Below are 15086 nucleotides of genomic sequence, written 5' to 3' on the forward strand. Positions count from 1 at the left end.
TATTTAGATATAAAAGTTAATATAAATCGTAATAATCACCACGAATTTAAGAAAAACTAAAATCAAATATGAAAAGAACGGCGGAGCGACGGTTGAGTGATGGCGGAGCGACGACGACCGATGAAGGAACGACGAAGAAGAAGAGAAGAAATAAAGAAGAAGAAAAAAGAAGAAGAAGAAAAAAAATGGCGAAGAAAAGCCAAACAGAGAAGAAAAGAAGAAGAAGAAAAAGAAGAAAGAGAAGAGAGGAGAGAGGAGAGAAAAAAGAAAGAGAGAAAAAAGAAAATAATGACAGTTGTCATTTGAGAGTAAAAAGATTATGATTAGAGTAAAATAATAATTAAGTTAGGTATAATTATAATATAAACATCTATTAGAGTAAAAAAATAAAAACAATAAAAGGGTGAGATATTTTCTTTATCTTTTTTTTATTGAGGTAGAAAATCTAATTATTTTAAAAAATGGAGTATTTATCCTAATTTACCCTTTTTACATTTTTGCTAAGCCAGTCAAAATCTTTCAGTTGTGCTAACTTTTTCTTTACATTTAATGTCATTAAACGGGATTATTTTACATGTTTTACGTGAATCATCCCTACCCTACATGTGTCATTTTCATTTCTATTTCTCCATCCCTACCGTCATCTTCGTCCTTCTCTGTCTTGATTTCCTTATCTCCCAATAGCCGCACAGCCTCTCTGAAAACCCTAACCCTTGAAACCCAAAAAAAAAACTAGAAACGGGTCGTGTAATCCGCACCCAGCGTTAAAGAACAGGCTCTGTATTCAAATCTCACACTCACCACCGGAAGGGTCCTGCCCGATTCCGTTCACTGGACTTCGGCGAGCGAAATGGGTACCTAAAAGGAGTGGTGAACGGCATCATTCACGATCCGGGTCGTGGAGCTCCGCTTGCAAAAGTTACATTTAGGCATCGATTTCTTTACAAGCATCACGAGGAGCTATTTGTTGCAATAGAAGGGATATACAGTCGACCCTCTGATAATTAATACACATGGTGGATCAAAAATTTATTAATTATTAGAATTATTAATTTATAGAATTTGTATAAAAAATTATAAAAAATATTTTAATCTATCTACATTAATAGACCTAATAGTAATATTATATTATAAAAAAACTAACTAAATACACTTTACAATCACTTAATTTAAAAGAAATAATTTTATATTTAATTTAAAAAATATCAATTGATATCAAAACAAAAAATAATTATTAAAAAATTGTATTCATAAAGTAAAATAATTTTTAATATGTTTTATACTAGAGATACTTTATTTACTTTAATTTGTTTATATAATAATTTCTTTTAAAATTTCTCAAAAGAATAAAAAAGTCATAATCTGATGGTATTTTAACTTACACTTTATGGATTAAGGTTAGTATTGCCTCAAATAAATCATCAATTGTTATATATTTATTTAAAAAATATCTCTCTAATAATTAATATTCATGTAAAATATATTTTAAATTTTATTAATTATTAAATAATAGAATTATTAATTATCCGACGTGGAACGAAGTTGGTTCTCTCAATTTTCTATTAATTATTAGAATTATTAATTTATAGAATATTAACTATTAGAGGGTCGACTGTATTCATGACAATTTGTTTACCGACAAGGAAAGCTAATTTGATGGTGGAAAATGTGTTGCCTTTGAGATCAATTTCTAAAGAAGCGTTGTTTTGTTTTTTATATATAATTAATAAAGTACAGTTTTTCTTGCTGCTTTGATTGCTCAAAAGCTTAATGATCTCTATTGTTGCACTATTTGTTGAGATAATTACAAATAGTCTTTTTCTTTCAGAATATCTGCTATGCTTATGTAAAAAAAGATTTATTATTATTATGGAATGGAAATTCATTGAAATTTAGTTAAAGAAACAATTCATTTTCTGTTTTATTTTTCTTTTCAATTTTATATTTTTTTTGCATTTTAATGTTATTCAATGCTACTGGGTTCTATTCTTTTTGTTCACATGCGCGCAGGATTCATGTTTGCCAAACAACATGGCAAGAAGTGGTACTTTATTTTACAAGATTTTTTTTTTAACGGTTACAGACACACGAAAATTATTTTATACACTTTACAGGGCATGTGGCATATTTTTATTAGAGTGTGATTTAGTAATTTATTTCAATTTTTACCAATAAAACTTTTAATTTAATTTATTTGTTTTTTTAAAGAATGACAGTGCAATTTTTTAGAAAATGTAATAGCACTATAAATGAAAAAGTGATGTATTATTTATGTATTTGAGATGTATCATCTATTTATATTATTTAAGAGATGTGTTATTTTTTATGCATTATGTAACAGCTCAAATATTATATATATATATTAATTCATTAAAAGTGTTTGACATGTTTTTAGTTGTATTTGTTATGTAAATTTTTGTTATATAATTTATACATGATAGATATATCCTTAATAGTATACGCGTCATCTTGTCAATGGTGGTACCTGAATGCCTTTAAAATACATTTTCAATACATCTCCTATACATATTCGATACATCTTGGATACATCATCAATACATATCAGAAACAACTTAAAGAATATATATATATATATATATTTTAAATGTATTTGTTAGATACATCTTTTATATACAATTAAAACATGATAAATATATCTTTAATACGTATCATTTTTTAAAATGTACCTATATTGTCTCAGAGATGTATTATTTATGTATTATTAATGTATTTGCACATATATATAACAGATACATGTTTGTAAATATTTAGTTGAAAATTAAAAGCTAATTGAGAATTATAAGAGCCGTAGCCAAACAAAAGGGGGATAATTTTGGAGATTTCTAGTCTAAATTGACCATAATAAATGTATTATTAAAATTATATTTGATATACATTGTTTATATATTGAAGATGTATCAGTTATATATTTTTATATTTTGAGGTATTGTATATAAATAGTGTATTAAAAACGTATTACTTGTGTATCTTCGATAAATATTTTATACATCTCCGATACATATTAGATCGTTCAAACCTTTTTTTTATTATTATTGATATAATTGTATCATACGACTAATTTAATCGCTTTGTTTTATATTTTAAAAATTTAGTTAATTCGATTAGTATTATTACATATAGCTATTAAAATAAAATAAAATATTTTGAAAATAAACAAAATAGTAACCAACTTAATAGTAAAATAAGTTTTTCTATTACATGTTGTACATATTCGATACATTCGGGATACATTTTAGATACATATTTGATACATCTCGGAAACAGTGCAAAAATTTTATAGTGTGGGTTTTATTGATATTGTTTACTATAATTCAATGAATGATGATGATGGTATCACCTATGTATTGCAGTGTTTGTTGGCCTCATATTTGGAAGATAGAGTTGTTGATTAGGATGGTATTCTGTAATGTTTAATAATAACTTTTATGACGACATTATATTGTTATTAGGTTTTTTTATTTATATATCATGTATATACATATCGGATACATCAATGATACATTATAGATACATCACCTGATACGTCATAGATGTACCACCGGTACATTATAGATACATTATTGATACATCATAAATACATCAACAATACATTACCGATGCATTTTTGATACATCGTAGATACATCAATCGATTTTTAAATTAGTGGAGTAGCCCATACAAGTGATAATTATATGTTAACGCTAGTTCATCTTTGATCACAAGTCAATTTAATTATTATGCTCGAGAGAGTGTTAGAAAATGAGAACATGAGTAAAGCATTCCCTCTTATGATACATTGCAGACTAAATTTTTTTAAACTGTAATTTTGTTATAACATAAATGTTAAGTTATGATAGATTATAGATACATGTTTGATGTATAATTTATACATTGTAATTTTTATATTAAAATTGATGGATTATTATAAGAGGCTATTGATATTATTTAATGCGTGAATTTTAATTAAAATATGTGATACATATATCTTTTAATTTAAAATATATTATACATACACCTTCGAGACACATAAATAATACATATTAATAATATATTTATTTATTTTTGTTAAAGAAAAATGAAAAAATAATAATCAATATGTCCTTGATACATATCTGATACATAACGGATACATAAATGATACATGTTTGAATAGTTTTGACAAACTGACGCGTGATTGGTGCACAGCTCTGATGCGCGTGGCAGACACATGTCAGACGCGTTTCTGACGCGTTTTTGACCTATTCTGACGCGTTTTTGACTTTTTTTGACTTGTTTTGAGTGTGCCATGTGTTGCATCCTCATTGGGAAGGTATTAAATGTAAAATTTCAGTTTTTTGAGGTGCTCATATAATATTTCAACAAACTTAACATTTTTGTTATTTTCTTCTATTTTTTGAATATTTTTGTTATCTTCTCTATAAATTAATACCAAAATGCATAGGAAAGTTGATAACAGTAGTCTCCATAAGTAATGACCAACAAAACGATAAAAACTTGTGCACTGCAAAAGCAGCAAAAACTTGCGCATACGCAAACACAGCTTTTGTTCACTTCCAGCATTAGAAGACCGATGAAATGCTTATGATTCTTGTTTCGGAACTTTGAGTATTTGGGAGACGGAAGTATCAGTTAAAGCAGATTCCGAGATAAAAGAAGCTATCATGAGATGCACAGCCTGCAACACCAAGCACGTAAAAGGAGATTAGCAAGAATGATGTATAAATATGGCTTACCGAGGATTTACAGCAATACTAGCTAGCATCACGCATATGTGGAATGTTCAACAATATATCAAAGAACTTTTGTTTTTGGACTAACGTAGATGGTTTTTCTTCTATGCATATATAGACAGATAAGCAGAGTTATCATTCATAGAACAAGTAATAAGGATATCTAACATCTTCAATAGACAACATTGATTCTCCATAAAATGTCAGCATCCATCGACGTACATATCCAAATTACGCGACTTATAATTCAACTAGAGTATTGAGCATGACCAAAGTACTAGTCCAGACATTGCTTTGTCCCCTTGGCGAGACTCGAATTGCTCAAAAAGATTTTCAACTTCAAGAAAAACATGAAATTGATTCATAGAGATGCATAGTACTGCAGGTCTCAAAACTAAAGCGAATGAATGGTTAATCATTTAATTTAAACAGTCTTAACAAAGTTAGGCTACATATTTACTTTAAAACAACACCAATGATCTCCTAAAAAGGTTATACTTGAATTTTTTTTATGAAATATGCTATGAAAAGTTTCAGAACTTGGATAATCAATAAAAAAATACCTCCTTAGTGCCCACATAAACAGAGCGATCCTCGAGGTCAGTGAATGGCACCTTCAATTTACTCAAAATAGATACTCCTGATACAATGGATATGGGTGTCACAATCAGATCATCAGTTACTGTAAACATTGCTGGTCCCATCATCACAAATCCTCCACTAGTTTTAGCTACCTTATCAGATAATTTAGGATCCTTTACATGGACTGGATCATTATGAATAGATAATTTGTCAATCGAAAATCTTAGTTTATTTCGACTGTAAACGGAGTGGTATTCTGGGTGAACAGCTTCCTCTACCCTCAGTAGCTGATTCTCATAACCCAAGTTAGGAGCAACCTTGGGAGACAGTAAAATCTCTTTGTGGTAATCCGACTTGAAGTATGTTTCAACGTCAAGACACGCGATACTATTGTATAGATGATGGATGCATCCATTTGAAACAGCACCATTCATTTCTTTCAATATATAACCAAGTGGCACAGTAAGGAAGCTGAAGAGTAGATCAACAAAATCTTCACCAGCTTCTGCATAACAAACCTTTTTGTTTGATTTGCTGAGCATCAGCTTAATACGGATCTTGTCATTTCCTTTGGATGTGTATTGATCCCCCGATTTAGTTTTAAGAGAGAAACTGTATAGCTTCGAGGTTTTCTTGCTTATTTCAGGTATTTCGTTTGGCTTCAATAAAATTTCAGTCAAGGATGTCTCAGACACTAATGAGCTTTTCAGCAAATTCACAACCTGGGAGAAAACAATAGAGCATGCATGCAGGTTAGTTTGTGAACTTGCGAAATACAGATGTCTAATTATCCACAAGAGGAAAGCTGGTAATTACCTTATGGATTGATCCAATGTCAAAAGTCCTCCCCGCAATGGCATTCCCATCGATAACTCCAAGCTTGGAAAGGAAAGAAAAGGCGGATGCAGTTGAAAGAGGCATCACTTGTAATTCATCACTAATCATAACTCTAGTGAGTCGCTTAACAAAACCACCATCTTTTTGAGAACCACAAATGTCATTGTCAAATTGCGCATACAAACACATTCCTTTTCCACAGTCACAAATAGTACCTTCATATTGACTCACCAATCTGCACCTAGAAAAATTCTCACAGGAAAAGAACTCGAAAGTTTTCGTATCATTGATTTGAGGTTTTAGTTTCTTGCACTGAGTTGCAGCTCCGTTCGCAGGATTTAGCAGCATTTTTCTACATGTTTCATTGCTGAAACACTTAGAATCAAGGTTTTCAATGCTCGCATACAAATTGTCCATGCAGCCTACTGTTTTTGTTTGTTGGTACTTACGCATGAGCTTAACAATTTCTCCCATAGGCATTGTGAGAAAAGTAAAGAGAACATCAACAAAATCCCCATCAGATTCAACAAATATAACTCTATTCTTTTCCTTGTCGACTGCCCCCTCCAATTGCATTCTTCTTTAGATAATCAAATCAACCCACAAAATTAAGACAGTCCAAGATAACTATATAATCCTTGATAATCTAATCAAAAAGCACCACAGAAATTCAAATAGTAAGAGTATTTTTAAAAAAATGAAAGAAAATCATCAAACTTTACACAGCATAAGAAAAGTCTAATCTTTACTATGAATTGATGCATGGTTCGGTTTCTTGTGGTCAAAGATTATTCCGAAACTCTGAAAGTATTTTTTGTTTTGATAATTAACTCTGAAAGTATTTAAAAACATAAACAGATTCGTACCTGATGAGTGATGAAGATGAAGTTGTTCTTGAAATCCCACCAAAATGGAAAGTTGAGTGCATGCAATATCAACTTTTCAAATGACCAGTAAGAAGAAACATTTGTCAGCATTTTGAGTACCATTCGGTGCCTGTCGTTTGGTCTGGTCCGGTCTAAGTTACAAAATCAAGGCTAATAATCACCCACGGACCCTGACTTTAGGGTACCTTACGCTAAACCCCCTGATAAAAAAAAAACTGCCGTAAACCCCTTAAACTTTATCCAATAATTAGCTAAACCCCTTTTCGCATAAATTGACCAAAATACCCTTCAAATCTGTAAATAAATACAAACAAATCAGACAGCTTCAATCAAACCACACTTAAAACCGATCCAATCAAATCAAACCAAACAATCTAATCAAACCTAAATTTATTTAAAAATTAAATAAATAATTATTTTTAATTTAAATAAAAAATAATAAATTTTTTTTTTCAATCCGGTGAGCAGAGGTGGGTCTGCTCACCGGAAAGCAGACCCACCACGGTAGATCTGCTCTTTGCAGCAGATCCACCGACGCCGGTGGATCTGCTGCAATGAGCAGACCCACCGCGGGTCTGCTCTTTGCAGCAGACCCGCGGTGGGTCTGCTCTTTGCAGCAGACCCGCGCCGGTGGGTCTGCTTCACAGAGCAGACCCACCATGGTGGGTTTAAAATTAATTTAAAAAAAATATATTTTTTTTATTTAAATTAAAAATAATTATTTATTTATTTTTTAAAATTAAATGAGTTTTTATTTGAATAATTTTTTTTGCGGCAATGGACGGTGGTGGCCGGAAAAAACCGGCGGCGGCGGGTGGAAGTTTTCGGTTGGATGGTTTGATTTAGTTGAGTTGATTGGTGGTTTAAGTATGATTTGGATGGTTTATGTCTGATTTGGTTAGATAATGACTTTAGATTTGGTTAGATTGGGTTGGTTCTTGTTTTTGTTCTTGTTCAGGGTTAATTTTGGTGAAGATGGATGTTAATGTAATTTTTTTCTAAACGTTCTGAAATGTTTGAATATTTAATGAAGTCAATTATTAATCTTACTTTTATGCTTGTTTATATGTCTTTACGAATTATATTTTACATGTTCTGTAAATAGTGTAAGTAATGTATGTTCTATATGTTTTATGTATATTTTTTTGTCCAGCGTAACAAATATCAGGGTCCACTACTCAATCCATTTTAAAAAGTCAGGGACCTTATGTGAACAAAAGTATAAGAATGAAAGACAGTGGTCATGCATGAACCATACGTATTTCATTTCTCTAAAAATAAATTTATAAAATTTCCAACATATAAGTGTCTTTGAATAAAATAACAACATATCAGGAAATAATAAACAATGCTAAATTATGAAATAGCACATATAAAAAATATATAAGTGTTTTAAAATAAAATAACAACAATATCCGGAAATACAAAACAACGCTACATTTATTTGTTCTTTCGTTTTTATTTGTTCTTCTGTTTTTTGCTGCACCCTTCTTCTGGACCTTCAGCCACATCAGATGGGCCTTCAGCAGCAGCAATCTCCACTTCCAAGGCTTCTACTTGGCCCTCATCTTCAGTGCCGTACCATTCTAGCAACAATAATTCATCACCTGGACCTTCTTCAACTCCCGCGGCATCTTCAACTGCCTCCACTGGACCATCTTCAACTGGCTCAAATGGACCATCTTCTTCAATTTCTTTCAATTCTAACTTGGGTCCACTCTCAGGCACCAAATTATGCACATCATCAGAGGTTAAATATCGAACGTAGACATCAACCACACCTTCTTTTAGTGCAGCCCTTGCCATCTCCTCAACATCTCTATCATGTTCAAGAGGTTTTATCCCTCGATGATAGTCCAACTCTGGCTGCCTCCAATAATACATAACCAGCCCCTTCACTCCAATTTTTTTGGCCCACAAATCAAGCCTATTCAGTGACAGTTGGGAAATGTCAAAACATCTTGCACACACGTCGCCCCACAAATAACCACCTTCTCCAAATTCTCCATCATAGTGCAGAACAATTTCCAAGATCTGAGAATCCACTTCCACAGTACGGGCTGTTCAAACAAACAATATGGAGACATTCATTCACAGACATTATGCAAAACAAATCAACAAATTTTACAACCAACTTGAGAATAACTCCCCCAAAAAAACATACCCATAAACCTAAAAATTTACAATAAACCTAAAATCACAATTTCAAGTACCCAAAAACACATACCCAAAAACCAACAAAATTACCCTAAACACTAAAATTAAAATTCGAACCTGGCCGTTTCTTCCCTTTCGTCTCATCACTGCCGAAGAAGATCTTTTCTTTTCCCATTATCTTCTTAGCCTGTTTTACCATATAAAGATATCAATACCAAAAAAGTGTGCATATGACAGTAACTTTACAAAAATTGATCAACCATTTTTTTTCATACCCGGATTTGTTCTTCCTCGAAATACAACGCAGGCGAACTACAGAACGAGAAAAAATGAAGAGCAACCAAACGACGATGACAAACGTCTAGGTCAGAGGAGATGGGAAATAGAAAAAGACTGATTTCAAAAACAAATATAATGAAGAAGAAAGAGTATGTCAGAAAGAAGATGAAAGAGAGAGAAAATTTACCGAGCGGTTAATTTTTTTTTTGATTTTAAAATTTGAAAAGTCAACCGACATGTCAGAGGGAGGGACTGTTGCAACTGACAGAGGACAGGTCACGTGGGTCGACAGGTGGCGAGGAAAACGCATGCAAACGATTAAATCGTTGGCGGCGCCGCAATTTTGTGTTTTTTTTTCCAGAAGGGCCGTGAATGGCGCCGCCATAAAGGTCAGGGGGTTTAGTGAAGCTTTTGAAAGGTGAGGGGGTTTAGGGAAGCTTAGTGCAAAGGTCGAGGACCGTCCATGATTATTAGCCGTATTTTAGGTATTTTTGAGAAAATAAAGGGCTTGGGGCGGTTTTTTGGGGCGGTTTTAGGGTAAAAGGGGTTTAGCTGATCATTAGGTAAAGTTTAGGGGGTTTACGGCAGTTTTTTTTTGATCAGGGGGTTTAGCGTAAGGTACCTCTAAAGTCAGGGTCCGTGGTTGATTATTAGCCCAAAATCAATGATGCATTAGTAAAATTTAAAATATACACATTTGAAAGAAAAAAAGATTTATATTTCTAAGTTTTAAAACATTTATTTGGATGTTTAAATTTTAGGTTTTTTTGACAGAAATACATTAACTTATTTAATTTTTAAAATTATTTTGTTTAGATGAATTATTAAATTTAAATTTAAATTATATACTGAGTAAAGATTACACATAAAAATTCTTTTTTTTTAAATTATATTGATCATATCCTTTAAACGGTAAAATCTGTAATATTTTTATTTGTACTTCAAAATAAAATAAAATTAAAAATGACAATAACACTTCGTCCGTTCTAGTAGAGTTGTTCATTTTACTTTTATCATAAAATTTAAAAAAATGTTTCATCACAAAAAAATAAAAAACATTTACGTTTTGTGTTAGTTACAGCCAAATCTTTCAAAATCACTGGATTTAGCCAATTTTACAATATTCTACTATTTCTTATTTGAATTTTTTTTTTTTTGATAAATATTTGAAATTGTTAATCTGATATGAATACACCAATAAAAGATCTACTTAGATCAACTACTATCCATGTCAGATCCACCTAAATTTGAAATTGTAGATCTCACATGACTACGTATGAAATCGCCTTGATCTACCTAAAATTTGACTTGTTGATATGATACAAAAATATAAGAACTACAGTTCATCAAAAAGAAAGAATTACATACATTCATTTAAAATACACATTAAGTAATATTTAAATTTTAAATTATTAATCTGATATGAATATAATAATATAGAATCCATTTAAATCTACATAAAATCCACATCAAATTCATCATCGATGGTGATGATTGGTGTTGGTGACAATCTAATGATATGACTTTTTAACACTACATTATGTGTTGAAATAGATTTCTTCAATAAATATATTATTCTTTATAATGTAAATATTACTCTATTTATTTATTTATTACTACCATCATATGGATATGAAGCACATCTATATAATAGTTAAACAAAAGGAATCAATATCAAATAAAATTATAAACTTTAATTTATTTAATAATTATAATAATAATTTATAATTTTAACAATCTCAACTAACTTTCAACTTTTGACAATTAAAAATATATATTAAATAGCTAATTCAATTTTATCGACGCAATGGAGAAAATATATCAAAAAGAGTTTAATCTTTAGCTTCTATAGTATAAACTAGGCTTAATTACTTAAAAAAACCTCAATTTTTTTTTTGTTTATACCCTAACCTTGTAAAAAAGTCATTTATACCCAATTTTGGGTTTTTAGGTTTCATCTCTACCCAAATGTACTAAAATGCCTCTTTTCACTTAAAAAAAATTAAGATAATCCTCCAAATTATATTTATATACTAATTAGACGTATGATATAATCTTTTATTTAATTGTTTTTAATTTTTGCATCCTTTAATTCATTAAATTGTCAAGTATATTTTTGTATTGGGTAGAGATGAAACCTAAAAACCCAAAATTTGGTACAAATGATTTTTTTACAAGATGAGAGTATAAACGAAAAAAAGTTAAAGGTGATGGTTTTTTTAAGTAATTAGACCTATAAACTATAGTTTTACATACGTGTTTAAATTTTTTGAAAACAAAAGTTGGTGCGTTAAAATTAATAATTTATTCCAATAAAAATAAAATAAAAACAACTTCCGGTGAGATATCTTTGTCTCGTTTGATAAGAAAAAAATAAACGTGAAAAAAAACTAAACAATTAACGGTTTAATTTAAGTTGGTTACTAAAATTCAAAAAATTGTAAAAAATGTGGGGACCATTCACAACATTAGTCCATCTCTATAAAACCAAAAAATAAAAAAATAAAGCCATTACCTCGTGAACGAGAGCGTTTCTTCACCATTATCGCATTTTTTCATCGTCTATAAAAAACCAAACCAAACAGTAAATTTTCAGTTAACCTAAATTTAATCATGATCGAGACAAGCCCTAATCGTACACCCAAACTCTCCTTATCTTCGTTTCCAAACAAGCCATATCAGAACCACCAGCAGGACAAACTAGCGGCAGACCTATCGTCAACGCCGCCGATCAGTAATCGAGCTTCAATTCCGTTTCAATGGGAGGAAGCGCCGGGAAAGCCGAGACGGAAGCAAAATCAATCGGAGAAGTGTAAAGCCGTCGCCAGGTGCTTAGATTTGCCACCGAGGCTGACGGTGTTGGATAGTCCGTCTCCGTCGTACGCGGTGGTTGATGATATTGAGGTCTATACGAGAGGTAATGGTAAAGGGAGAGTTATGTTTGGGTCTGGGCGGTGGGGAAGAAGTAAGGAGATAACGAGGAAATCTAGTTTTCTTATGATTAATTTTTCATCTTCTTCAAAATCTCATTTGCTGGTAGGTCAATTTTGTAATTAAATTTGAAAATTTATTGAGAATGTTAATTTAATTGCTAATTTTTTTTTTATTTTTTTTTTGATTGCAGACAAATATTTACGAAGGGTTTAAGCAGGTAGTAGTCCCATGGAGGAGACATAGGCAGAGGAATTAATAAACATAGGACGTGGATTTTATAAATTTAAATTTGGATTAATTGTAAATAAATTCAATATTTAGATCTATGATTCTATCACGTTATTTTAAAATTATCAATTTTGTTACTATCTATTTCTCTTTTAAGTTTATTATGTAGCTATTGCGGACATGATAAAAGGACATAAATTTTGGCGGGTATGTGAAATGAAAATCGCCTAATTTTAAATCAGTGATATAGATGTAAAAAAATAAATGAAATTACAAAATTTTAAAAATTGTGATACAGGTATTTTTCAGGGTTAATCTCATCAAATAGCACCACTTTTAACGTTTTTTTTTATTTAAGCCCAACCTTTAAAACGTCTCACCCATTAGACCAACCTTTTCAAACTTTTTATTTTATAGCCCGGTATGTATTTTGTGTTTTTTTTTGTTAAAATTACGTCGTTATTTATCGTACTGACGACCAAAACGACGTCGTTTAGACATTTATGCTAATATACGACACATAATGAAAGGTTGTGTTATTAGTTAAGATGTTTTAAAGGTTGGGCTTAAATCGAAAAAACGGTAAATTTTTACTATTTGGTAACAATTACTCTATTTTTTATGTAAAAATCATAAATCCATTTAGAAATAATCTTTGTTTATACAACTATGAACCAGACGGTTTTAGAAAAGCGGAGTAGTTTCAGTAGAAGTTGAAGCAGCAGCGAGGCCAAAACTCAAAAAAAAAATTAAAAAATGGATAGTCATATGTTTGGGTCTGAACCACAACAAACAGCATATAGTTCAACCGTGGATTGGATGTCTTCAACACGAGTTTATTGTTCCTCCGTCATCGTCATCGCTTCGACGAGTGAAAATATTCGTATCAAAGTTGATAATATCGTTGATTCTTCTGCCACTACTGCTCTGATGAGTAGAATTGCCCGTATCGAATGAAAGAACAATGAAACAACATAACCATGGGTTAAACGTCGTTTTTTTTCTCAATGTCAGGTTATTCTTAAAATTAAGTTACAAAATAAAGTAGCAAACTGAATTAGTGATTATATTCATATAATTATTCTCTACAGGTAGGATAGTTAAAAAATTTCCTTTTACCAATGTTTGACAACAAACTGTCAAGATCGTGGGTTCGATTTTTCTCACAAGTATTCTACTTTTCCAATTATATAAAAACAATTACTCCCTTTTTATAAAAAGTTCATTTATAAATAAAAGGCTTATCCCCTTAAAATCCCCCCACCTTTTACCCCCAATTCGTTTGCACCCTCACGTTGTAAAACCACCAAATATACCCAAATTACGACATCTCACTTTCAATTGCACCCTCAAGCATTAAATTGACCTCTTTTTACTTGAAAAATATTCAAATTAATACTTTAAATTTTAGCATATATTTTAAAATAGGACTTAATATTTTATTTAAAACAAAAATAAACCTATTTTTTCAAGTGAAAAAAAATCAATTTAATGCTTGAGGGTGCAATTGAAAGTGAAAGATCGTAATTTAGGTATATCTGGTGGTTTTACAATGTGAGGGTGCAAATGAATTGGGGGTAAAAGGTGAGGGGTTTTTAAGGGGATAAATCTAAATAAAATAAAAAATATTTTTATTTAAAATATAAAAGAAATAAAGTCTTGGGGAAAAAGAAAAAAATCAGGCTAAGATTTCAATCATGCATGGCCAAAGGGGGTTTATAAGTGTCCTCGGCCGAACAATATTCTAAGAAAAATAGGGTTTCTTGTGTAAAACTCAAAAATTGAGACACAAGCATGAGTTCGTCATCAGCATCAGATGACGAGGATCGATGTACAGAATATGACAATCTTGCAGATTATCTCCTCCAACATTCAATTATCCCCCAGGGCTGTGCATACCTTATGTGCCCAGAAGAAGATTCTGATGTAGATTTTTACGAGTGTCCGGCTCCGAGGTGTGTTGATTCTTTGCAGAATATTGCTATGTTCAATCATTCTGAAACAAGAAATTGCGATGAGAAACCGTTATGTAGCGCTCCTCATAAACATCCGCCCACGTTCGGGCGAAGAGTCATGGATCTGTATTCACTCATCATCAAGCGCAGGAAAGATATTGCTCCGGAGGCCTGTAATTTGAAAGGCAGATTAAATGGTTTTATTTAATTCAGTGAGGATCCTGGCAACTGTGTCTTCAAGGTGAAGAGAGGGGACGCGGACGCTGAATTGGTCGATCTATCTAGCGAAGCAAAAGATCGACACACCGTCACTCTGTATGGTCCCGCGGACAATGTCGATCGACTCTATATGTGTGATTGCGAATCGGGCATTTCCACTGCTCTCACTCTCGATGATCGACCTATAGTTCAATGTGATAGCCCTGATCTTCACATTTGCGAGGATGCCCAAGTATTTGGTCCTGGTAACAGAGTTGGCAGAGCTTGTTTCAGAGATC

The 15086-nt window shown here is 31.5% G+C and overlaps 3 protein-coding genes across 3 annotated transcripts; 1 reads left to right on the forward strand and 2 right to left on the reverse strand.

Annotated features, from left to right (window-relative positions):
• Positions 1–4446: 4446 nt before the first annotated feature.
• Positions 4447–12074, reverse strand: LOC126685995 (uncharacterized). Its single transcript, XM_050379999.2, has 5 exons — positions 11988–12074; positions 7016–7167; positions 6129–6795; positions 5294–6034; positions 4447–4675 (listed from the first exon to the last, which is right to left on the reverse strand). Exons 3-5 carry the CDS (start codon positions 6723–6725, stop codon positions 4580–4582), a joined length of 1434 nt encoding a protein of 477 aa, XP_050235956.1. The 5' UTR covers positions 6726–6795; positions 7016–7167; positions 11988–12074; the 3' UTR covers positions 4447–4579.
• Positions 8457–9666, reverse strand: LOC126686005 (uncharacterized). The gene is made up of 3 exons (XM_050380014.1): positions 9469–9666; positions 9311–9380; positions 8457–9096 (listed from the first exon to the last, which is right to left on the reverse strand). The coding sequence occupies exons 2-3, from the start codon at positions 9366–9368 to the stop codon at positions 8495–8497; spliced, it is 660 nt and encodes a 219-aa protein (XP_050235971.1). The 5' UTR covers positions 9369–9380; positions 9469–9666; the 3' UTR covers positions 8457–8494.
• On the forward strand, positions 12000–12875 carry LOC126686003 (uncharacterized). Its single transcript, XM_050380011.2, has 2 exons — positions 12000–12508; positions 12597–12875. The coding sequence occupies exons 1-2, from the start codon at positions 12086–12088 to the stop codon at positions 12660–12662; spliced, it is 489 nt and encodes a 162-aa protein (XP_050235968.1). The 5' UTR covers positions 12000–12085; the 3' UTR covers positions 12663–12875.
• Positions 12876–15086: the final 2211 nt, after the last annotated feature.

Source organism: Mercurialis annua, linkage group LG6, assembly GCF_937616625.2.
Source record: "Mercurialis annua linkage group LG6, ddMerAnnu1.2, whole genome shotgun sequence".
NCBI classification, from domain to species: Eukaryota; Viridiplantae; Streptophyta; class Magnoliopsida; order Malpighiales; family Euphorbiaceae; genus Mercurialis; species Mercurialis annua.